Source organism: Trichomycterus rosablanca, chromosome 26 (genome assembly GCF_030014385.1).
Source record: "Trichomycterus rosablanca isolate fTriRos1 chromosome 26, fTriRos1.hap1, whole genome shotgun sequence".
NCBI lineage: Eukaryota > Metazoa > Chordata > Actinopteri > Siluriformes > Trichomycteridae > Trichomycterus > Trichomycterus rosablanca.
This window is the reverse complement of record NC_086013.1, coordinates 6,970,025-6,996,846: the sequence shown is the minus strand read 5'-3', so window position 1 is coordinate 6,996,846 and position 26,822 is coordinate 6,970,025. Positions and strand designations below refer to the sequence as shown.

At 39.3% G+C, this 26,822-nt stretch overlaps 1 protein-coding gene across 1 annotated transcript in view; it reads right to left on the bottom strand.

Annotated features, from left to right (window-relative positions):
* Nucleotides 1-26,822, bottom strand: part of mapkap1 (MAPK associated protein 1) — a 38,935-nt gene that overhangs the window by 2,093 nt on the left and 10,020 nt on the right. The window contains exons 6-10 of the mRNA XM_062988934.1: nucleotides 26,520-26,696; nucleotides 21,767-21,876; nucleotides 6,045-6,152; nucleotides 652-792; nucleotides 223-360 (exon numbers count right to left, since the gene is read on the bottom strand). Of these exons, the coding sequence (XP_062845004.1) occupies nucleotides 223-360; nucleotides 652-792; nucleotides 6,045-6,152; nucleotides 21,767-21,876; nucleotides 26,520-26,696 (674 nt within the window). The remainder of the gene's footprint in view (nucleotides 1-222; nucleotides 361-651; nucleotides 793-6,044; nucleotides 6,153-21,766; nucleotides 21,877-26,519; nucleotides 26,697-26,822) is intronic.

Sequence of the window (26,822 nt, the reverse complement as noted above, 5' to 3'; positions counted from 1 at the left end):
CAGTCATGATGGAACAGTAAAGAGCCTTACTTAAACTGCTGCCAAATATGTAAGCATTTAACATTGTACAATAAAAGTGATTTTATGCACGTTATGAATGTGCATATATTTTTACAGAAATGTATTGTATCTTATACACGGTTATCGAAAGAAATCAAGTGTATTTTGGCCAAATGAAAGGACATAATTTAGACTAACTATAAAGCACTATTAATAACTAACTTGGACTTTTTTCTTCCACCAGGTCACATGCACACAGTAGGTCTGAATCAATTGAGATGGGCTTCTGTCGGATCCAGAACTTCGTGCTTGTCTTTTGATTAGTGACAGGATCAATTTCCACCTTCTCACCCGATATTCCTAAAACACAGCATGTTAAGGTTAATAAGAGCAGTATCATGTTTGTAGTTGCTAAAAAGTGCTGTCAAAATTTATTCTAATTTTGGTGTACTACAAACTATTTATCACAGATGATAAATACAATAAGGACAGCAAATGTGTTTAACACTACAGACAATACACTAACAAACAGTCAGTGAGAGGCTTTGTAAAAGATCCTAACAATCTAAATAAATATATAATATATATAATAGATAACAACATGTCAGTGCTGGGGCAGTATTTTACACAATTTCTCAGAGGGTAACATACCTAGCTGAACATCAGTGGTGAAGCGGAGCTTGTGAATCATGCTTATCTTAAACGATTTGTAGTGGTGACTGTTTAACATATCTTGTACAGCACTGATGTCTATGGGTGGATCCTCCTCTGAGCTTTCCTCTCCTCTGGAGCCTGTAAAGAGAAGAAAAGGGGTGGGTGAAAAAAGAGAGAGGGACAAAGTCTAGAACAAGAAATATAAAAATAAAAAAATTTAAAAAAAATACACAGGGGATCTTCAAAAAGTTTCCACACTTTTATATTGTCGTTGGAAACGGTGAGCGCAGGAGAAGTAGTAATTGGTCATGTCTGAAAGAGGTAGTCTGGATTTAGCACCATCTGATTATCACTTTTTTGGAGCTTTAAGGGGAAGAAGATTTTCATGTGATGATGATGTGGTGCATCAGTGGCTACACACTTAACCAAAAACATTTTTTGCTGATGGCATAAAAAAGTTGGTACAACGCTGGGAAAAATATATCGTACGGTAACGTGATGTGATTTGTTTTTAAAAAACCCTTAATAAATAGAGTTTTAAAAAGTACTGAACCCTTGTGTGTGTATATATACTGTATACACAGTATATATACTCACTGGCTGCCAGTTAAATTTCGCATTGATTACAAAATACTTTTACTAACTTATAAAGCGCTACATGGTCTGGCTCCACAGTATCTGAGTGAACTTATTAATCACTACAGCCCAGCGCGTCCACTTCGTTCACAAGATGCAGGGTTACTTATAGTTCCTAAAATTAAAAAGATCACGGCTGGTGGAAGAGCGTTTTCCTACAAAGCTCCACAACTCTGGAATAATCTTCCTGCCTCTATTCGGGATTCGGACACAGTCTCAATGTTTAAGTCTAGACTGAAAACATATTTATTTTCTCAGGCTTTTGATTAGTATAGACAAAGGCGCAGAGCTTGGGGGTTCTTGGTCATAGAAACTTGTGGTGATCAGGGATGTTGGGTTGCTGTCGTTCTGCCTCTCTTGTCCGATCACTCAGGTTTGGTGACGGTGGGGAGATGGGCGCTGATGTCCTGTGAAAGCCTTCATGACCTTGTTACCTGCTTGCTCTCCCTTTTAGTTATGCTGTAATAATTAGGGCTGCCGGAGTCTAAAACTCTCTGTAAAACTGTTTGTCAACTAGCATTGTACATTATTAACTACATTCTCTGTTGTTTTACCCCGAGGGCATTCTGATGGAAACCTGTTTACCCGCCGAGGTTAAGGATTGAAGTCGAGACTGCCGGGACAACGATGCTGCTCCTGTCAGATGTGACTGGTCTGGAGTAATTGCAACGACAAGAAATCACTACAGACTTTATTGAAGACTAGAGCGGATAACAACTCTATTATTATTTAATTGTTTATTTATCTATTTATTACCAGTTATGACTTTTAGATCATTTAATTCTGTGTTTGTATGATGTGTAAATCGTGTATTTATTTAAAGTATCCTCCAGGCCACCCAAGAAGGATGGGCCCTGCTGAGTCTGGTTCCTCTCAAGGTTTCTTCCTGTAATTTTCAGGGAGTTTTTCCTTGCCACAGTTGCCCTCGGCTTGCTCAACAGGGGTTTTTGTATCTGTTGGTCCTGGATTTTGTAAAGTTGCTTTGAGACAATGTCTATTGTAAAAAGCGCTATATAAATAAAGTTGACTTGACTTGACTTGACTATATACAACACCAAATCAAAAAAAAGTTTCTGGAAAATTCAGCATGGAAAATGCAAATAAAATAAAAATGCAGTGTTCCTTACACTTACTTTGACTTTCATTTGATTGCAGACAGTTTGAACCCAAAATATTTCATGTTTTGTCTGCTCAACTTATTTGTTAATATACCTCCATTCCTGCATTTCAGGCCTTCAACATATTCCAAAAAAAGTTAAGGATGAGGGCAATTTAGGGCTAGTAATGAGGTGAAGAAACTAAATAATGATGTGATTCAAAACAGGTGATGTCAACAGGTGACAAAAGAAGCAGGAATTTGCATATTTCCCTTCTAAAGTACACAATATCATTAAACAATTCAAGGAATTAGGAGGAATTTCAGTGCGTAAAGGCCAGGGGCGCAAGCTTAAGCTGAACGCCCTAATATTCGACACTGCATCGCCACTCAACGATAGCTGTTATAACCACATGGGCAAGGGATTACTTTGGCAAACCTTTGTCAAGCACTACAATAGGGAGTTACATGGCAGTTCTGGCCTGCCTGCAGTCCTGACCTGTCCCCAATAGAGAATGTGTGGAGAATTTTGAAACAAAAAATGCGAAAACGACCCCATACTGTTGCGCATCTTAAGACGTGTTTGCAGGAAGAATGGGACAAAATAAAACCTGAAACCCTTAATCGCTTGGTGTCCTCGGTGCCAAAACATCTTTTAAGTGTGGTGAAAAGAAATGGCAACATTAAAGTGGTAAATGCTTTACTGTCCCAACTTTATTTGGAATGTGTTGCAGGCCTGCAATGCAGAAATAGAAATTAAGTTGACCAGACAAAACATGAAAAATCTTTTTTATTAAAATTTTTTTTTTTTTAATTATTTTATTATTACATGCTGTCCCAACTTTTTCGGATTTGGGATTGTATATGTATACACACCGACAAGGCATAACATTATGACCACTGAAAGGTGAATTGAATAACACTGATTATCTCTTCATCACCGCACCTGCTAGTGGGTGGGATATATTAGGCAGCAAGTAAATATTTTATCCTCAAAGTTGATGTGTTAAAAGCAGGAACAATGGCAAGCGTAAGGATTTGAGCGAGTTTGACAAGGGCCAAATTGTGATGGCTAGACGACTGGGTCAGAGCATCTCCAAAACTACAGCTCTCGTGGAGTGTTACCAGTCTGCAGTGGTCAGTATCTATCAAAAGTGGTCCAAGTAAAGAACAGTGGTAAACTGCGACAGAGTCATGGGCGGCCAAGTCTAATTAATAAACGTGGGGAGCAGAGGCTGGCCCGTGTGTTCCGATCCAACAGACGAGCTACTGTAGCTCAAATTGCTGAAGAAGTTAATTCTGGTTCTGATAGAAAGATGTCAGAATACACAGAGCATCACAGTTTGTTGCCTATGGGGTTGCATAGCCGCAGACCAGTCAGGGTGCCTATGAACATGGCACCAGGATGCACTATGGGAAGAAGGCAAGCATGCGGAGGCAGTGTGATGTTTTGGGCAATGTTCTGCTGGAAAACCTTGGGTCCGGCCATCCATGTGGATGTTACTTTGACACGTACCACCCACCTAAGCATTGTTGCAGACCATATACACCCTGTCATGTAAACAGTATTCCCTGATGGCTGTGGCCTCTTTCAGCAGGATAATGTGCCCTGCCACAAAGCAAAAATGGTTCAGGAATGCTTTAAGGAGCACAAGAACGAGTTTGAGGTGTTGACTTGGCCTTCAAATTCCCCAGATCTTAATCCAATCGAGCATCTGTGGGATGTGCTGGACAAACAAGTCCAATCCATGGCCTCACCTTGCAATTTACAGGAGTTAAAGGATCTGCTTCTAACATCTTGGTGCCAGATACCACAGCACACCTTCAGGGATCTAGTGGAATCCATGCCTCGATGGGTCAGGGCTGTTTTGTTATAATGTTATGCCTGATCTGTGTGTGTGTGTGTATGTATGTATGTATGTACATAAGTGTGTGTGTTAAATATATATGTACACCATATTTATATATACACCGGTCAGCCATAACATTAAAACCACCTCCTTGTTTCTACACTCACTGTCCATTTTATCAACTACACTTACCATATAGAACCATTTTGTAGTTCTACAATTACTGACTGTAGACCATCCGTTTCTCTACAATTTTCTAGCCTGCTTTCATGCTGTTCTTCAGTAGTCAGGACCCCAAATGACCACTACAGAGCAGGTATTATTTAGGTGGTGGATGATTCTCAGCACTGCAGTGACAATGACATGGTGGTGGTGTGTTAGTGTGTGGTGTGTTGGTATGAGTGGATCAGACACAGCAGCGCTGCTGGAGTTTTTAAACACCTCACTGTCACTGCTGGACAGAGTAGTCCACCAAACCAAAATATATCCAGCCAACAGCGCCCCGCGGGCAGCGTCCTGTGACCACTGACAAACAGCAGCAATAGATGAGCGATCGTCTCTGACTTTACATCTACAAGGTGGACCAACTAGGTAGGAGTGTCTAATAGAGTGGACAGTGAGTGGACACAGTATTTAAAAACTCTAGCAGCATGGCTGTGTCTGATCCACTCATACCAGCACAACACACAGTAACACACCACCATCATGTCATTGTCACTGCTGAAAATGATCTAACCCCCAAATAATACCTACTCTGTAGTGGTTCTGGGAGAGTCCTGACCATTAAAGAACAGGGTGAAAGCAAGCTAAAAAAGTGTGCAGAGAAACAGATGGACTACAGTCCGTAATTGTAGAACTTCAAAGTGCAATATGGCAAGTGGAGCTGATAAAATAGACAGTGAGTGTGGACAAAATGTTTGGTTTTAATGTTATGGCTGATCAGTATATAAAAAAAGAAATAAAAACACACACACACACACACATTAGGGCTGGCACCGATATTGGCCCAAATCACTGGATCGGATATCGGAAGGAAAAAAAAAAAAAGTGTAATCCGATCCGATACTGTTGCTTAATGTAAATAACACTTTATGTAAATAAGGCCATTAAGAAATTAAAACACACTGAACTACTTTTAGCATTTTAAGAAATCATCTACTACTGCCACAACTAAAAACACTGTTTTACGGCGTGTCGTATAAAGTGTCTACAATTGGAAGATGTGGGTGTCAATCAAATGCGATGGACCAATTAGAATTGACACAGTGTTTGGTTGAAATTTTCCGTTAAAGTTCTGTCACGTTTTTAGATTATTAAAAACCAAAGCGTGCATATTAAAAAACCCTGCTGGATTTTGAAGAGAATGTTTGTATGGAGCTGTTAAACAAGACAAAAATACTGCTAAATGTTCTGTGTGTAAAAGTTAAAATAAAAACAGCAGTTTTGTATAAGTGTGATGTTGTAGGTTATGTATTTATTCCTGTGAAATATTTGTTTTACAGTCTGAGCATTGTTATTTAGATAGCTAGTTTAACCATGGTGCACTGAGACATGTTTTATTACTGCTTAGTTGTTTGAGAGGAGAAATGATGATATCGGATTGGTATCAGTATCGGCAGATACTCAATTTGCAGTATCGGTATCGGACGAAAAAGTCGTATCGAGCCAGCCCTAATATACACATATACAGTACATACACACACCAAACCTCACAGCGAACAAAAAGGTTAGGCAAATTTGTGAGAATGAAGTATATGTAAGGCACTCTGTTTTGACACTTTACAACGCAAAGTACTGTGAATACTCACTGTTTTCTCGGACTAGACAAAACTCCAGTGTGTTTTGAGCCTCCAGTGTACTGTCCAGGTCAACAGCCACATTTGGTTCCATTTGTTTTTCCAGACGATACATAGGACCTAAAACACCATAAAACATTTTTTTTACATCTTACTTTTGACGGGAAGTCTACATTTAAAAAAAATGTCATATCATGGTCATGGCAAAAACATAATTCATCCAAACATTTTGTGTGGATTTTTGTCACACTCTTGTGAAAGTGTAATCCAAGACCATATTTTAGCTTTTTGACAAAGACAGACAGATTTAGTATTTTAAATAGGCTGATACTGGGTGGAACTGTGGTGCTTTTGGTATAGTGGGTGCCACAAAAAATATGGGTTCGATTCTCACCTCTGCTTAATGTTTGTAAGTAATTCTTGACATCTCTGTGAAAGATTCCACCACATACTATGGTATCACACAGAAGGTAAATGATTAAATGTGGTAGTGTGGTGGATTGGCTCCTGTCAAGGTTGTAAATTTTACCTTTGTATAGTGTTTTCAGGTGGTGCCAGACCCACTTTATAAAGTTTATTATGTCATATATCCAAAAAGGTCCCCAGCGTATTTAGACAGCTCAAAAAATCAAAGAACCTTAACCACATTTTACACTAAATGTCATTGCCCTATTTTAGTCTAAACTGAACACAAAACCCGGTTTCCCCTAAAACTGTAGGATTTAACATTAGTATTCAGATTAGTATTAATATTTATTTTTGTACATTGCTTTTTAAATTGTTTTGGGCATTTAAAAGGTTTTCAGTCTAGCCCGAAATTCTGCACACCGCTTTCACCTTCTCCACATTTTATTACGTTACAGACTGAATAGATTGAGCTCTTTTTTTTTGCCTCAAACATCTACACACAATCAGCAATAATTACAAAGTGAAAACAGGGTTTAGAAAATATGCAATTTTATTTTACTGACAAAAATGTAGGGGTTATATATCTGTACACACCCTTTGCCTAATACTTGGTTGATGTACCTTTGGCAGCAATTACAGCTTCGAGCTTGGCACACTTGTTTCTGGACATTTTTGCCCATTCCTCTTGGCATATCCTTGCAAGCTCCGTCAGGTTGGATGGGGAGCGTCGGTACACAGCCATTTTCAGCTCTTTCCACAGATGTTCGATTGAATTCAGGTCTGGGCTCTGGCTGGGCCACTCAAGGACATTCACAGACTTTCTCCGAAGACACTCCTTTGTTCTCTTGGCTGTGTGCTTCGGGTCGTTGTCATGTTGGAAAATAAACCTTCACCCCAGTCTGAGGTCCAGAGCGATCTGCAGCAGGTTTTCTTCAAGGATCTCGGTGTACTTATGGGCTGTATTAATCTTTCCCTCTATCAGGACTAGTTGCCCCGGTCCCGCTGCTGAAAAACATCCCCACATCATGATGCTGCCACCATGATGCTTCACTGTAGGAATGGCATTAGCCAGGTGATGAGTGGTGCCTGTTTTCCTCCAGACGTGACACTTGGTATTTAGGCCAAAAAGTTTCCTCTAGGTAGAGTCCTCTAGGTGCCTTTTGGCAAACTCCAAGCAGGCTGTCATGTGCCGTCCTGGCCATAAAGGCGTGATTTGTGGCGTGCTGCCTAGATGGTTGATCTTCTGATAGGTTCTCTCATCTCCACAAGGATACACTGGAGCTCTTTCAAAGTGATCCACGGGTTCCTGCTCACCTCCCTGGCCAAGGCCCGTCTTCCCCGATCGCTCAGTTTGGCCGGGCGGCCAGGTCTAGGAAGATTTTTGGTAGTGTCAAACTTCTTTCATTTACGAATTATGGTGGCCACTGTGCTCTTTAGGACCTGTAAAGCTGCAGCAATTTTTCTGTACCCATCTCCAGATCTATGCCTTGACACAATCCTGTTTCTGAGGTCTGCAGATAATTCCTTTTGGCCCCATGGCTTGGAGTTTGCTCTGATATGCACTATCAACTGTGGGACCTTATATAGGCAGGTCTTGGTAATCCCCAACTATGTCCAATCAATTGAATTTACCACAGGTGGACTCCAATTAAATTGTAGAAACATCTTAAGCAGCATCAGTGAAAACAAAATGCACCTCAGCTCACTTTTGGGCGTCATATCAAAGGGTGTGCACACTTATGTACGTATGATATTTTAAATTTTGAGTAAATTAGCACAAATGTCTAAAAACCTGCTTTCACTTTGTCATTGTGGGCTATTTTGTGTAGAATTGTGTGACAAAAAAATCAAGTCAATCTATTATAGAAGAAGTCTGTAATGTAATAAAACATGGAGAAGGTGAAAGGGGTGTGAAGACTTTCCGGCTTGACTGTATTTAATGCATTTTAGGTTACCACATACAGATTTATTCACTGACCTACTTACTTAAGCTCACTCAAATCCCAATCAATAAAAAAACCCAATCAATCCTTTGGATGTTCTTGGAAAGTGGGATGACCTGGGACAAAATTATATAATAAAATGCATAATAATTATATAAAAAAAACATATAATAAAAAGTTGGAACATGTTTATAAAATGCAATAAAAACAATGTTAATGTTTTGGCTGACCAACTTAATTGTAAAAAAGAAGGCTAAAATAAAACCTAAATAGAATAAAAAATATAGTTAGATAGTAATTTTCAAACCCAAAGTTAGTTAAAATGATTTACAAATAATGTTAATGTTAAATGGTGTCTAAAACTAGAGAAAATTAAATACGATGGCACACCTAAAAGTTAATATCACAGATCGCAAATAATATAGTACAAGCAAATACTTTTTGCATTTAGCTAGAGGAATTTTATCCTTTTTTTTTTCTAGTAGAGGACTACCTGTTCAGAACGTTCTTTTGGATTGGTAGATGCACATCATGTTTTAAATTAAACCCAAATATTTTTCATGATGTTTGTGTAAAATCAATCTAAGGACATATTGTGAGCTTGCATAAAGGTAGATTTTGATGTATGGTTAAATTTATTGTCCTGTTGTAAAATGCAGTTTATATAGCTTTAATGGCTGTCTGATTTGCTACCTGATTGAACTCTTATTATTTGTATAAATGTTTTCTGTGCCACTGGCTGCTACCCATTTCCAAGTGCAGATGTTTCAGCCTCAGCAATATCTAAAAGGTTAAAAAAACAAATAAATAATAAAAATGGTGTGCTTTCAATTAAAATTTTAGGTTAGGCACCCTTTCCAATGCTGCTTTCCTGATAATGCTTGTATGCACAAAACTAGCTATACAAAGAACTAAAACAGTGTGGAGAAACTGTTTGGTGTGTAGGAACTCCAGTGGCCTGCACAGAGCTCTGATCTGATCTGATGAACAACTTATTTTTGTACATTAAGTGGACAGGGATTGCATGCCAGGCCTTCCCAAACAGACGGGGGTGACTTTACAAATGGTCCATTAACTTGGTAGGCACAAATTTCCACATACATAGAACAGTGTAGGTTAATAGCTAGGGGGTTAAAATGGGATGAGACATATTTTTGTCCATCTAGTGTACAGTGGTGTTCAAAAAAATAGCAGTCCAACACCATTAACCTGATAAATCACTGTTTTTAGTAGAAAAGATATTTCTACATTGCAAATAATTCACTTGAAAGTGTAGTAGAGTATTGAAAACAAAACAAACCCAACAATTAGGACATGCATGTCGCTCATTCTGAGTAATCGAAGCATTGATTGAAAGGGGGTTGTTCAAAATAATAGCAGTGAGGAGTTCAATTGGTGAAGTCATTCATTCTGCAGAAGAACGGGTGTCAATTTTGGCCCTTATTTAATGTAGGAGGGTGGCAAATGTTGCACAGGTTGGTCATAGCACATTTCCTTTTGAAATACTGGGTAAAATGGGTTGTTCCAGACATTGTACTGATGAACAGCGTACTTTGATTAAAAAGTTGATTGTAGAGGGGAAAAAACATACAGAGAAGTGCAGCAAATTATAGTCTGTTCAGCTAAAATGATCTCAAATGCCTTGAAGTTACAACCAAAACCTGAAAGACGCGGAAGGAAGCGTGGAACTACTGTTCAAATGGATTGAAGAATAGCCAAAATGGCAAAGGCTCAGCCAGTGATCACCTCCAGAAAGATCAAGGAACATCTGGAGTTACCAGTGAGTACAGAAGATGATTAAGTGAAGCCAATTTACCAGCAAGAACTCCTTGTATTCTGATTCTGATGATTGCAAAGTCCCGTTGTTAAGAAAAAGACGTTTCCTGAATAGGTTAACATTTGCCAAGGAACACATTGACTGGTCCAAAGAGAAATGGCTCAACATTTTGTGAACTGATGAAAGCAAAATTGTTCTTTTTGGGTCTAGTGGCCATAGACAGTATGTCAGACGACCCTCGAGCACTGAATTCAAGCCAAAGTTCACTGTGAAGGTAGTAAAGCATGGTGGTACAAAATGATGATATGAGGATGTTTTTCATACCATGGTGTTACGCCTATTTATCACATACGAGGGATCATGGATCAGTTTAAATATATCAGAATACTTGAGCAGATTATGCCCTATGTCGAAGAAGAAATGTCCTTAAAATGGGTGTTTCAACATGACAATGACCCAAAACATCTTGGTTACAGACAAACAAGATTAAGGTAATAGAGTGGCCTGCCCAATCCCCTGACTTCAATCCCCGAGAGAACTTGTGTTCTGACATCTGAAGTGTGTTTTTTTTTAGGCAAAACCCAAAATTGCAGAAGAACTGTGGAATGTAGTCTAATCATCCTGGACTGGAATACCTGTTCAGAGGTGCCAGAAGTTGGTCGACTCCATGCAACACAGATCTCAGAAACAATTGTTCTGCCACTAAATATTAGTTCAGTAATTTAAAGTAAAGTGAAACCTCAAACATTTTGTTCAGTTTATACTGTAGATAAATGTTTTGAGTTTTTAAAGAAAAATGCTGGCACTGCTATTTTTTTTGAACAGCCTAATATTCATTTTTCTTAACTTTCTGTAAAGGATTAACAGAAACTGGCTACATTTTGTTAATGTTTTGATTTAGAATTGAAAGTGTAGTATTTTCAGTGCATTTGCATTTATGGAAATAAAAGTTATTATAATGATTTTGCGCTTTATTCACTTTTTTTAAATTTTTTTTGAACACCACTGTATGTCAGCCTTCAGTAAGCTAACACAAATACAAATAATAATAAAAAAAAAAGTTATCCAACAACAGCTAGCCAGGTGTGAATATGTTATTGCCCCCTAAACTTAATAAATGGTTGTTCCACCTTTAGCAACAACTGCAGCCAAACACATCTGACAAGTGGAGGTCAAGTTGTGTGTGGGGGGTGATCAAACAGGTGGTGCAAGTATTTTTTCAAAGCATGTCTTTGGTGAGTGTCTACATTTGTCTACAATTTCAGGTGATTCATGCAGTATTTCTAAGTTACTTGATATTTCTGTTAGCAATATTTGCTGAAACTTTAAAATGCTTCTGAAACGTGTTTGTTTTTATCCACAGGCATGCGGGATGATGACAGGGTGCTGTCAAATGAATATAATACAAACCCCATTTTCAGAAAAATTTGAACATTTTGTACAACACAACAAAAAGAAGAATCTGTGATTTGTCAATTCTACTGAATGTTTTAACTTTTAGTTTAACTGATAGCAGTAGAAAGAAAAGATTTCCAATGTTTTTACTGATCAGATTGATTGAATTCTGTAAATACAAACACATTAAGAATAATGTTTATAGAAAAAGTTACAGTGTCCCATGATATGCTGGTGAATTGAGAACAGGTGAGGGGACAAAAGAAAGATCCACCAAAGGATGAGTCATTACAAACAATAGTGGGTCATGGCTCAAATTTGGGCCAGACTTTGCAAGAGAATCTGTTCAAAAAGAACATTTCTCAATGCAAGAGAAAATTCTCAATTTAGTCTTTCACCATCTGTTATTTATAATATTGTAAAGATTGAGGAAATCTTTCTATGCAGAAATGCTAAGATGGACAGCTGTGGTCAAGTGAGTCCATGGTTCAACTTGTTTTTGTGAAAAATGAACAGAGAGTTCTCTGTGATACAAGAGTTTTTGTTGTTTTACAAATGTTTTTTTTTTGTTAAAGCTAAGAAATTCAAAATGATATGTACACACAATGAAATAGATAGCACATCATATCAGCAATCTCATAACCTACCTGCCATTTTGTTGCAGCTTTTGGATCATAGTGCTTTACAACCAAGTTTTAAATTGCCCTCCATGCAGCAACTTCTTGTATGTGAATGCAACACTTTGTATCCAACTGTGACTTTGATTGGCCTATCTACTGTTCAAACAATACACTTTCTTAACAATTATTTAATCAATATATGATTTTAAAAAATTTAAATTAATTTTTTTGGCTGCTCCCATGTTAAGGCCTGATTTGACAGTTTTTTTTTAAAGTTTTTTTTGAGTTTTTAAGCCAGATGCCCTTCATGACACAACCAATAACTGCTTAATAGCGATTGCTGCAGCAGCCCCAACTACAAATATCTTGATTTCTAAATAGCTTTGTAGTCACTACACATGATATTTAAAAGTTGTTTCAGTACGTGTTAAAATTTTTACTGACAATTTTTTTCAGCAAAATAATGGCACTTCCTTTAGAAAATGTACCTTTACATAAAACATACCTAATGATTTGGTATTCACAAGTCAATTCAGAACTCTCCAGAACATTGTCCTGATCCATTCTTGATTCTGGGTGCTTTTTGATGTATGCTTTGGTGCATTGTTCTGCTAAAAGACCCATGTTCTCTGATGGTGTCTGTTACATGTGAGCATGTATACCAGAAGTGGTGTGTTTTTTTGTCGTTTTTCTACCTGCTCTCTCTCTTGCTCTCACTCTGCCTCTCTATAGGTGCAGGAGTTTGTCATTCATCATTGACCCTGTTGGCATTCCAGACAGCCTCAGCCAATCAACTCTTGCCACAGCAGCCTATTGACCAGGAAGAGGAGAGGCCTAAGACTTATAAGCTGCTCCTGAGATCTGCATGGCAGCCATTTTGGGGCTCCATTGTTTGGATGTTTGTAAATGCTGCTAATAGAAGCTAGGTTGCTGTTTTGATGCCTTGTTCAGATTTGTCTCTGGTTATTTAGACCTTTGTGTTTCTTTAGTTATTATCTCCTTGTCCTTCAGAGTTTATTTGGTTTGCTTTAGTCACCTGTTTGTTAGTGTTTAGTCTAGTTGTCTTGTAGACTAGTAAGTCTAGTAGTCTTGTTAGTTCTTTGAAGGGATTTTTAATTCCCTTTGTACATGTCACTCCAGTTCGTGTTGGTCTTTCTTTCCCGGGAGGGTAGAACAGGTAAGGCGTGTATACACTGTGCACACGTAAGTATTTATCCCTGTATTAAAAACACTAGGTAAGAGGGCAGGTACCACCCCATGTATTTTCATTAGCTGTAATTTAGGGTATTTGTTCACAGTTTAGAGTAGACTTGTTTTACTAATTTCTTTTCTTTGGTACTGTCCATGTTCTCCCTCTTCAGGTTTGTCCCCCAGACTACTTATTGTACATACACTGATTTGTTGTATATACACTTAGTTACAGTTTTGTACAGTACGGGTATTCTGATTAAATGCATATTATTATATATACTGGACTTGTTTGAGTTTGTGCACTGCCTCACCTATTACTTTTTGTCCACCTACACTCAATAGTTACTGTCCCTACTATACCCCTAAACCAAGAGCCAAATAGAAGGGACGTAACAGTGTCCCAGCTTTTTGACACTGGGCCCTGCATTGTGCTCCAAAATTCTTTGGTGATCTTTAGATTTCATTTTGGTTTTATCTGTCCACCTGGTTTCCTCAGGTATGTTCTAGCAAACTCTAATCTGGCTTTTTCATGTCTCTGTATCAGATCCTCTGGGTCTCCCACTATAGTGCACCATTTCATTTAGATGATGATGGATAGTGCAAGCTGATACTGTTGCACCCTGCTTCTGCAAGGTCAGCTTGTTTGGAGATTGATTGAAGAACTTTTATCCACCATTCAAATAATCCTTTGTTGCAATCTTCAATTTTTCTTTTCTGTCCATGTCCAGGGAGGTCCATCCAGCATTAAAACTGTACCAAAAGAATATGCAACTCATACATCGGAGTTACACACCAGATAGGGTAGAGTACAAGTGGAAACAATGCTACTGTTGTGCCAAGGATGAGAAGGAAATGAGGAAAAAATATTCTGAGGCAGAAAGGTAGCAAGGTGGATGTGAGAGTTGAAACTGAATGTAGGCACTATGAATGGTATCAGAGACCTAGCTGATATGATAAGTAGAAGGGAATACATATTATGTGTACAAAAGACTAAGTGGAAGGGAGCATTGAATGTGGTTTCAAAACTTTCTACCAAGGTGAAGAGAGGAGAAATTGGGTAGGGGTAGTCCTGAATGAAAAAGTACATCAAGAATGTAGGGGAGGTGAAGACAGAGTGATTATGGTAAAAACGTATGCTGATGAATGTTTTGTTTGTTTGTTTGTTTGTTGTTTAACGCCATGTTTACACATTGGTTATTCTCATGGCAGGATAGGTACCCAACAGTGGTACAGTTTATTTATTAATGTTCTTTGTTTGCTGTCCTTTCTGGGTTTAGTTCTAGATGTGTACTATCAGTCCTGTATTTTTCAAAAAATTGATCAGTCTCTGTTTTGGTTTTGTTAAAAATTTCTGTCATTGTATTTGGCATTGCAAGTCTTTGTCGTTCTAGGTTATATTTAGTACATTTTGTCAATACATGTTCAATGGTTATTTGTGTATTGCATTGTTCACATATCGGTGGCTTTTCTCCCTTCAACAGGTGTGTATGTGTTAGGCGAGCGTGCCCAATACGAATCTTATATATGTTGTCTGTTCCAATCTCTTCCCAGTCGGTAGTTGTGGTCGTGTTTGTATGTTGGTGTGGATGTTGTAAAGTTTGTTCTGTTTTTGCTTTTCCCACTCTTTTTGCCACATATTTTTAATATAGGTAGTGATTGTTTGTTTTATATCTGATGGGGGTATTTTGCGGTTTACAGCTTTTCCTCCTGTTGTTTCTTTTGCTAAGCGATCTGCTTTTTCCTTTCCCTCAATGCTGCAGTGTCCTGGGATCCAGCACAGTCTGATGTCATAATTCTGGTTATGAAGTTCTTTTAGTTTTTTTTGTATTTCATTCAGGATTGGATGATGGAGTGATAGTGTTTCCATTTCTTGGAGGCAGGACTGAGAGTCAGTGCAGATTAGTGTTTTTTGTAAATCTGATCGTTCAATGTATGTTATCGCCATTTGTAGAGCGTGTGCTTCTGCTGTGTAGCTTGAACTGTTTAATGGGAGTGTTTCCTTTTCTTTATGTCGTTTGGCTACTATTGCTGATGATACTAAGTTTTCTGTTTTAGAGCCGTCCGTAAAAAGTAGTGTGTGGGTGTGAAATTTTTCTCTGATGTCAAGGAATTTCTTTAGATAGTCGTTAGGATGTGTATTTATTTTCCGAAGTTTAGACATATCCATTATTATATTTGTTTTTTTGAGTTTCCACGGGGGAGGGGTATTTGAGTGTGGGAGGATTATGCTATTTGGTTCTATTTTTAGGTCGTTGAGATGGTGTTTGATTCTTTGACTAAAGGGTTGTATATTGTTTGGTCTGGTGTTGTATAGATGAGTGTATGGGGGGGGAGAAAGTGGCCTCATATGCAGGGTTGAGTGGGTTTCCGCAGAGTTTGATGGCATATTGAAGAGTAAGTTTCAATCGTCTGTATTCTAGGGCGAGCTCCTGGGCCTCCACATACATGCTTTCCACTGGGGATGTGCGAAAAGCACCCAGTGCCACTCTGATGCCTTGGTGATGTATGGAGTCTAGGCATTTTAGGTATGACTTTCTTGCTGCCCCATAAACCACACATCCATAATCTAAGTTTGAACGAACTGTTGCTCTATATATTTTAATTAAGGGAGAAAATTCTGCACCCCATTTTGTGCTGGCTAGAACTTTTATTATATTCAGTTTTTGGAAGCAGTTTTTCCTAAGTGATTTTATATGTGGGACGAAAGAGAGTTTGTTATCTAGTGTTAGTCCTAGTATTTTTGTTGTTTCTGTTTTTTTTTATTGGGGTGCCATTTAGATATAGGTCCGGTTCAGGATGTAGATTTCTCCTTCGGCAGAAATGTGTGTTTGATGTTTTGTTGCTGGACAGTTTAAAGCCATTAGTTTCTGCCCAGTGTTGTATTTTATTTATACTCAATTGAAGTCACCGTTCAATAATAGGCATATAACTTCCTCTATATCCAATACATAGGTCGTCTACATATAGGCTGCAGAGGGTGTCCCGCGGGATCTCTTTGGCCACTCCATTCATTTTGAGGTTAAATAGGGTGACTGATAGTATGCTCCCCTGTGGAACCCCCATCAACTGGGGATGGTATTTTGAGTGTATTGTTGACTCTTACTCTAAAAACTCTCTTTGCTATAAAAGCCGCTATAAAAGTTGGTAGTCTGCCTTTAAGTCCAGCCTGTTTCATATCCTCCAGAATGCCATGCCTCCAGGTTGTGTCGTATGCTTTTTCTACATCAAAGCAAACTACCACAGCATGTTCTTTCCTAAAGTAGGCATCTCGGATGAAGGATTCAATCTTCATTAGGTTATCTAGAGTGCTTCTCCCCTTGCGAAATCCACTCTGGGATTCGTTTATAATGTGGTTGTGTTCAAGGTGCCAAACCAGTCTATTGTTGACTATTCTTTCCATTGTTTTGCACAAGCAGCTAGTTAGTGCTACTGGCCTATAGTTAGTTGGGTCACTGTGATATTTTCCTGGTTTGGGAAATGGGATGACCGTTGCCTCTCTCCACTGTTCTGGGAAATCCCCGGAGTCCCATATTTGATTGTAAATTTTAAGTAAGAGCGTTTTGGAGGTTGAGGGAAGGTGTTCTATCATTTGATAATGTATATCATCGGGTCCCGTTGCGGTGTTATGCGCTTTTTGTATAGCTATCTGAAGTTCTTCCTGGGTAAAGTCCTGGTTGTAGGGTTCTAGGTCATTTGTTTGGAAGTTGATCCCTTTCTTTTCAGCCTGTTTTCGAATGTTTCAGAAAACTAGTGAGGAGTTGTTACTGGTGGACACCTTCTCAAAGGCAGTTGCTAGGCATTCTGCAATCTCCTCTTCAGTTGTAGCCAGTATATCCCCTTGCTTTATATAATGGAGTCTTTGTTGGTTTCCTTTTCCTTTCATTCTTTGAAGCAGATTCAAAATTTTTGTAGTCGGAGTGCTTGACGTGATATTGTTGACAAAGTGCTTCCAGCTTTGTTTCTTTGTCTCATTGATGGTTCTTCAGGCTACAGCCCTGGTAACCCTCAATTTGTTCAGGTTTTCAGAGGTTGGTTGCAGATTAAATTTCTTTTCGGTCAGCTTGCGCTCATTTACTGCCTTTTTGCACTCATTGTTGAACTAGGGGTTCCATTTTCTCCTCGGTCCCGATCGTGTTCTTGGTATGGTTTGTTCTGCTATTTCTTTTAGTGTGCCAGTGAACCATCCTTGATGTTTTCTGGTATTTTATTTAGTTTTTTCAGGCATAATTTTTGAAAAGAGTTGCAGTCAGCCCTTTCCAACTTCCACCGTTGTATTGTTGGTGATGGTTGATTTGTCACTGGGGTTATAAGTATCGGAAAGTGATCACTTCCGCACAGATCATTCCAGATTCTCCAGTTGAATTCTAGCAGTAGATTTGGTTCACATAACGTTAGATCAATTGTTGAGTAGGTGCCATGACCTGGGTGAAGATATGTATGTGCCTCCTTGTTCATTAGGCAGAGTCCACGGTTGTTTATGAACTCTTCAATTATTTTTCCCTTTGCATTTGTATTTCGACTCCCCCACATTTGATTATGCCCATTAAAGTACCCAAGTAATATGTATGGTGGGGGAAGCTGTTCTGTTAGTCTGTCTAGGTCTGTAATGGTTAGGGAAGTATCAGGCGGAATATAAATATTGCACAGGGTTATAGACTTTGTGGTGATATTGGATACACAAACTGCTGTTGCTTGGAGGTTTGTATTGAGTGGTATCTGGTTATGTGGAAGGTTATTTCTCACAAGTATGGCCGTTCCTCCCGATGGCCTGCCTGTATTTGGTCTGTTTTTAAGATAGGTGACATAGTTCTTCATGGTAACCTTGCTGCCTTCTGATACTTGGATTTCTTGTAGGCATATTATTTTGGGGTTTTGTGTTGTAACTAGGCATTGTAGTTCATTGAGGTTCGCCCTTAGTCCACGACAGTTCCACTGTAGTATTGGGTTTTTTGTCATTTTGTTTTGGCCGAGTTGTTTCGGGGTTTATTCTTGTGTTTGGGTGATATGCTTCGATTTCGTGGTACCCTGTCTTCCTTCATTTCTATCTTTTGACGTGTCTGATTTCCTTGGTTCTGGTATGGGTTTTGGTTGATGCTGTATAGTTTCAGGTTTGTTTGGTTCTTTGGTATCAGCACAATTTTGTTCTTCTTTGGTTTTATTTATCCTGTGGGGGGGTTGTTCACACATGGGTAGACAATGAACAGCTGTGCTTTTTGTGTTTTGAAGCGAGGTTTCTTTCAGAGTGGTGATTAGTTGTGGTTTCTCTTTTTTAACCATGTGAAATCAATCTGGCAAGCCATTTCCCGATTAGATTTTACTGTTGCTGCAAAGGTTCTTGTTAGTTTAAAACTGGGGTAGTCATTAACCAGTTTCCTTGCTTCATTATGGCTAATCTTCTTTACGCATTTAATTCTTTGAATCTCTTTCTCTTTGATCCAGGTAGGACATGATTTGCCAGATGCTGTGTGTATGCCTCCACAGTTTCTGCAATGGGGTGGATTTGGGCAGGGTATTTCGTGTCCTTCTTTGCCACAATTGCAGCAAACTGAGGGGCTCTTGCACACAGCTGAACCATGTCCGTATTTTTTGGCACTTAAAGCATCTAATTGGATTAGGTATATATGGCTCTACATCCACCCGTTGATACCCAATAAATAGTTTTCCTGGAGGAGTTGCTTTGTTAAAGGTTATGATGAAGGTGTTTGTTTTTATCAGCCTGTCCTGTCTCTATTATAATGCGTCTAGTGTAAGTAACGTCTTGGGCGGTTAGTTCTGTGGTAATTTCATCATCTTCCATCCCTTCTAAGTCTCTACATCTAATAACTCCTTTGCTGCTATTTAGCGAGGGGTGAGGGAAGGTCTTTGTGCTGATTCCAAAAAAGTTGTTAATGCTCATTAAATTTTCTGCTTGTATTTTTTTTTTTGACATTCCACCAGTATTTGCCCTGATCTTAATTTTTTGGCATCTTTGACAGTTCCTGCAATTCCCATGATGCCTTTATGAATTGCAAATGGGGATAATTTTGTCAATGGTATTTCTGCTTGTGTAGATTACATTATTATAAATCTTGGCCAATTTTCCACTATAGAATAAGTGTCTAATTCAATGTCTATATCTAGGTCATTCTCGATCATTCTTCTTTTTGGATTTTGTTTGGTACTCATATTTGATTAGTTTAAGGTTCATCACCCGTGCTCCCCACCCTCCTTGAAGCCCAACCAGGGGGATGCACAGAGCCGCGGATCTCCAGCGGTTGTGCATCAGGGATACAGGGGTGATATACTCAAGCTTCCAGCTGAGTATAACCTAACCTAGGTTAGCCTAACCTAGGGCATGTCCTGACCAGCCGATTGATTGGAGCGGGCCTCTCCAACCTCCCGTCTATGCGAAGTCAGGGCCAAAGTGCTGTGTTGGGGAAATGGTAGTCGCAACCACAACTCCCCTCAAGCACCAGGATCCCTTTCTCCGCAGACAAGGGTTGCACCTCACGGCAAACAAGGCGCCTCATTTGCTCGCCTCTTACGAGCTGCCTGAGGAGGCTGGGGACCTATTCTAACCCGGGTCCCCACAGGGTTGCTGATGAATGTCATCAGTGCATATGCTCAAAAAGTGGGTTATGAGATGAAAAAGAAACCAGATTTCTAGGCCACCTGGCTCCCTAAGAGACTTTTTGGAGACTTTGGAGACTATCCTTTCTGATGACAAGTTCCAGTCTTCCTGTTTTCTCTTTCTTTTTTGACCAAATCTGGAACAACAGCTGACAAACAAAAAGATAATCTTCTGAACAGCTTCAGCTTCTGACCTCAGTGTCATCATCACTTTCTCTCTTATAGTTTTTTTTTCTAAGGCTATGTTTACTGAGGAAGCAAGTAAGTCAGTAAGTCACTCTGGATAAAAATCTGCTAAATATTATACGTGTAAATGCAGAATAGGTATTACAATTACATAGTGGCGTATTAGAGTGGGGTGAAGGTCGACTGTATCCTATGCATTACAAAGGCATGGCTGCAGAAGAAGAGAGTATGGGTACAAGACCTTCCTGCAGTCCTGACCTGTTCACAATAGAGAATGTGTGGAGAATTTTGAAATAAAAAGTGCAACAAAGACAATTCTGTACTGTTGCATACCTTAGGATAAACAAAATAACTCCTAAAACACTTTATCGCTTGGTAACCTCAGTGCCAAAACATCTTTTAAGTGTTATGAGAAGGAATGGCAACATTACAAAGCAGTAAATGCTCTACCATCTCAATTTTTTTTTAATGCGTTGCAGGCATGAAATGCAGGAATGAATGTATACTAACAAATAAACTGAAGTTGACCAGACAAAATAAGAAACATCTTGGGTTCATGCTGTCTGCAATAAAATAAAAGTCAATGTGAAACTCCTATCCCGACCCCTAACTGGAGCAGCCAAAAGAAGAAGACAGGATAATTTTTTAACTTTGATGACTTGAAAATTTTGTTTGTTATGAAAGCTGAACACACTTGAGGTATTCATTCCACAATAGAAACAAATCACTGTTCAAAAAGTTTTTTTGTCAACACTGTTGCAGAAGTGATGCACTCGTAGGTTGCTTTGCTTTCACCCTTCTTTCTGGTTCATCCCAAACCAAATGGATTAAGTTTAAAGGCTGCTTTGGTCTATCAGAGCTGGTGTCACACACTAACGAACCACCCGTAGGATACTCAGCAGCATACAGACAACACCACTAAAGCATTGGCTCAACATCACAGACATGTATCTGCCAGTCATATGTTTACTCAGATCAGAATCAATTTAGAATCCATTTCTATTAGTGATCAATTTAAAATAAACATTTCTTAGCATTTAATTTCAACCTGGATGTCTCAAAATCTCCCTTTGACCCTTTAATATTAGACTCCTTTTTGTAAATGGGAATAATATTACACTGAACTTTTTAGCAGAGATAGAGGACCCACTTACTATATACTATAAAACAATTAATTAGTAATTAAGTCTATGAAAATTGGAAAATCCCGATGGCCAGAGGGTTTTAATACTAATTAAAACTTTTATTATGTAACCTTAAATTATAAATATTTTAGTATAGTTTCCAAGTATATTTTCAAGTTTAAATATATATAGTCAAATACATTTTATATGTAAATTTAAAAGGGGTATATGCACTGGAATTATAATAAATATCGTAAACAAAAGTCTTCTTGTTTACCCTTACTGTATGTGGAGCAGATATACAACTGATTCACATGTACTTGAAGCAGAATAAAACTAGAAATAGAGAAAGACTTTCTGCAAAAAAAATGCAGGCATCTGCTAGAATAAATCATATGTTTAACTTTTTCATTACTTTTCTACTTTTACACCTTTAAACAATTGTCTCTAATAAGCATACTAAAACTTAAATAGTAAATACCAGATCCCTTCTGTGAACCTTTTCTTCTCTTTAGTGCCTTCTGCAAAATCTCCTTCATGGTTACCTTTAAACTGTCCACTGGAATCAGGGAGAAACCATGAGCTGCATTTCTATGGAGAAAAACAACACAGGCCATAAAAAACATCATTGTAAAATCTGTATACAAACTTTGACCATTTCTGCTTGATACAAGTCAAGCTGCTTTGGTCTGTGATCACCATCAACTGATTCTCCTCCTTATGATGGCCCGTACATTTTAACAGGAGATTGATCTGGACAAACCCACACTATTATAGCATGTGCAGAATGAGGCCTGACATTGTCGTGCTGTAATAACCATGGATACCTCACAAAACTTGTCACCGTTACGGCATTATACACTCACTGATCAGCCATAACATCAAAACCACCTTCTTGTTTCTACACTCACTGTCCATTTTATCAGCTCCACTTACCATATAGGAGCACTTTGTAGTTCTACAATTACTGTGTGTTAGTGTATGTTGTGCTGGTATGAGTGGATTAGACAGCAGTGCTGCTGGAGTTTTTAAATACAGTAGACCCTTGACTTACGAATTTCCTTCTTTATTTCAATAGTATTGAATTTTGTAGGTGTAATTGCACAAAAGAAAGAATACTTTACTCAGCGAATTCCTTCTTCTCTCTCACTCATTGTCCCCTCTGTCTGATACACAGTGACAGCTACTGGCATGAGTAATTATACAACACAACAAATAGTGATTTTTTTTCATTTTCTCACCACTGCGCTTCCTCTGCACCTTCTTTGAATGTTCACTCACTGTATATACAGGGGTTGGACAATGAAACTGAAACACCTGGTTTTAGACCACAATAATTTATTAGTATGGTGTAGGGCCTCCTTTTGCGGCCAATACAGTGTCAATTCGTCTTGGAAATGACATATACAAGTCCTGCACAGTGGTCAGAGGGATTTTAAGCCATTCTTCTTGCAGGATAGTGGCCAGGTCACTACGTGATGCTGGTGGAGGAAAACGTTTCCTGACTCGCTTCTCCAAAACACCCCAAAGTGGCTCAATAATATTTAGATCTGGTGACTGTGCAGGCCATGGGAGATGTTCAACTTCACTTTCATGTTCATCAAACCAATCTTTCACCAGTCTTGCTGTGTGTATTGGTGCATTGTCATCCTGATACACGGCACCGCCTTCAGGATACAATGTTTGAACCATTGGATGCACATGGTCCTCCAGAATGGTTCGGTAGTCCTTGGCAGTGACGCGCCCCTCTAGCACAAGTATTGGGCCAAGGGAATGCCATGATATGGCAGCCCAAACCATCACTGATCCACCCCCATGCTTCACTCTGGGCATGCAACAGTCTGGGTGGTACGCTTCTTTGGGGCTTCTCCACACCGTAACTCTCCCGGATGTGGGGAAAACAGTAAAGGTGGACTCATCAGAGAACAATACATGTTTCACATTGTCCACAGCCCAAGATTTGCGCTCCTTGCACCATTGAAACCGACGTTTGGCATTGGCACGAGTGACCAAAGGTTTGGCTATAGCAGCCCGGCCGTGTATATTGACCCTGTGGAGCTCCCGACGGACAGTTCTGGTGGAAACAGGAGAGTTGAGGTGCACATTTAATTCTGCCGTGATTTGGGCAGCCGTGGTTTTATGTTTTTTGATACAATCCGGGTTAGCACCCGAACATCCCTTTCAGACAGCTTCCTCTTGCTCTTGTTTGTATGGTAAACCGTTCGTAACTCAAGGGTCTACTGTATATATATTTGCTGGCGGCAGGGTGCCTAGTGTACAGCAGGTACACTAAGAGCACTGCTTCTTTTCTGCATGTTCTAACTGTAGCTCCATTACGGCTTTCTCTGTGTGTGTGTGTGTGTGTGTGTGTGTGTCTCTCGCTCGCTCTTTATTATGACCCTCATTATGACTGATTAATTCCCTCTACTGATGTGAAGCTGAATGGGTGGATTACAGTCGTTAAGAACTGCGCAAAAAAAAAAAAAAATACACGTAACGGCTCCCAGTGGCTCGTTCAATAGAATCGGGTCGTTCGCGAGCGACCCATCACTAACACCCACTGTCTCTTCGGGGGACGGGTCACACATGAAAACAGACTGGAAGATCGCAGTCACACACTAGCTGTCGGTCGCGAACAAGCTCTTTGAGCTAACTATTTTTTTACATGAACAATGGGAGCCGACTCCCGTCCAAGAGCCATTACTTTCTTTATTTCCTTTTGTAACTTAAAACAAGGCAGAATGTTAGGGTGATCTTCTCCGCGGCACGGGCAGGCACTCCACAGGCGGAAGTGGTAAAATTGAAGCAGAAAGAGCCGGCTCTTCTCAGTGAGCTGAGCCAAATGGCTCACCAAAAAGAGACGGAATTCGCATCACTCTTACACACAGGCACAAGCAAGGCGCAGGCAGAGCAGTTTTCATTTTAGGCTCTGCGGCTTTTTATTTTATTTTTCTAATAAGCGAACTATTCGGTCAGATAGCTATTTGTAGTGAAAGAAATACTGTTACGATTTCAAGCATTTTCAAGCACTTTACCCCCAAAACGCTTTATTTTTTACGTTAAGCTTTTTCAACTCTCCTGAGAAGATTCAGAACCCTGAGCTGCATAAACACCACACGTGAAGTAAATCCAGCTAAACATAGATACATGTTGTATTGTAGAGTGGATTTGATGGTTATTTAACACAAATGGATGTTAGTGTTGTGGAACTTTAGTGATGTTTCACCACTCAAGCCGAGCGCTGAGCAAATTGCTATTTGAGCCGAGAGTCGCAGTGAAAGCGAAGCGCAAAACGCTTCTCAAGTCAATGAACTAAAGAAAACAACAACTGCGACAAACACGTCTACGTCTTCTTATCACCAACAGCCGATCGATGCTTTTAGCATAAAAACAAACATCTGTAACAACAGCACAAATGCTCGCACATAATCTACATGCTCCGCCATGATATTACTACTCTTAACTTTCGTTAAGCAACGCCCCACCGTTGATGCCGCTGCTTGGTTCTCAAAAACTGGTGGAAACGCGCGTCGGTTCTCTACAGACTACCAAGGTTCTAAGAAACCTGAACAGAACTGGTTCAAGAACCATGGTTCTTTTGGTGGAAAAGCGCTATAAGTGACACAGCAGGTTCAGTTTGAGTGATGCCATCCAGCAGTGAGAGTCCAGTGTGCAGGGGAATAACTCATTTCCTTAGCACAAGTGGAGGCATCCCATATTCTTCAAAAGGAAATTTCCTCAATGCTGATGAAAAAAGCAGTAAGGATAGTACCACTCGAGCTAAATCACAAAGGGGTTTTAACTGTACTTACTCATTCTGAAGATGAGAACTCAAGCTCTTCATCTTAAATTGGATTCACACACTTTTGAGAAACTAAACGTATAGAATGTTCATCCATTCAATCCACCTGTGCATCCAGGTGATTAGTTCAGATCTATCAACCTAAAAGATGCGTATTTTATGTGTATATACCCGCCTTACAGAAAATGCACGTCACATTACACAGTGTCAGTGCATACATCCAAGATTATAAAGCATTGGTAAAAAAAAAAGGGGTTTTAAATTAAACACCAAAAAAGCATGTTGATTTCAACATGGCTGTTTCTTAGCTGTGTTTGTCACTAAACTTGGTGTCTCTAAGCCCTGGCCTATTGACAGAATGTGTGAGGAAAAGGACATTTTAGATGGGCAGTGTAATCCTATTTCACCTGTCTCTCGAGACTGATGGCTTCAGCCATACAGGTTATCCCGTTGGACCTGCTGTGTCACTCACAACGGAGAAAAGGGACACAGACAGCTGTGACAGAGGAAATGCCCTTTTCTTGTTACCCAGAATGTGGTAACAACAGATGCATCACTACAACTGCAGAACAGTAAATGTCAAACAGAAGAGCCAAATACAAATGAACTGCCTTGAAACGCAAGCAATTCATCTAACACTAAGGCATTTCCACCCACATTCAAAGAACCAGCTTGTCCAGTTGGGAATAGACACAATCATGGTGGTAGCCTACATCAATCAGAAGAAAGGGCTTCAACTCTGTCCCTTGCACACAAGAACATGCAAGCTGCTCGTATGGAACAGTGACCACTTCCTTACCCAGAAAGCCACACAAGTTTTGAGAGTGTTGAATCGAGGGGCAGACATGCTATCAAGGGGCAATTCCCTTTATGGGTAATAGATACTCAGTGCGAAGGTGATGGAACAGATTTGGAAGGACATCGGTAGATCTGATGGCTGTCTATGGAACCAAAGTGCACCAGTGGTTATAGATGCTCTAGCCCACAAAAGGCCACATATTCTTTTTTTATACATTTCCCCCTATATTGTTTATCCCCTTGGTTGGGGGAAATAGAAACAGAAAATGGTGAAATAGACAAGATAAAAATAAGGAAGGAAGTAAGAACGATAAAAGTTGATAAAAGAAAAATATTGGAGAAGAACAACGTGAAACAAAAATGAGGAGGAAGGCTGTAAGAGGTTAAAACCAATGAGAAAGAAAAGGCAAAGAAAAAATGTGGGAAATGATAAAGTGGGGAATAAGTAGAAAGAAAAAAATAAAGAAAATTAAAACAAAAAAGAATTAAGGAAAAAAAAAAATGCCAGACTTTTAATGATCATTATTTCTGGAACGCCAAATTTCTGCTCGCTCTGTTAAAAGTATAAAATGTGTTCCCTATAACATAACTGTTTATACCAAACAAGGTGCAAAAAAGCATGAAAACAACTCACATTCTGACAAAAAGTGATTGTTTGGGCCCCAGTCCTGCAGATGCATACTTTTCCACCAGAGCAAGAGTACTGAAGCCAAACTTATGGATGGGCTCATTGGAATCAAGAGGGGGAAAGTCTGTGTCAACCTCTCCATCATCCTCTGCTATGTGGAGGCAATATGTATTGACATTCTCACTGTAAAGGCAAGAACAAAGAAAACAAGAATGAAGAAATTACTTAAAATCACTGGTGAGATTATTAGGTATTACTTTGTTTAACATCTTGAACATCAGTTTTTGCACATTATTCTTAATATCTCTG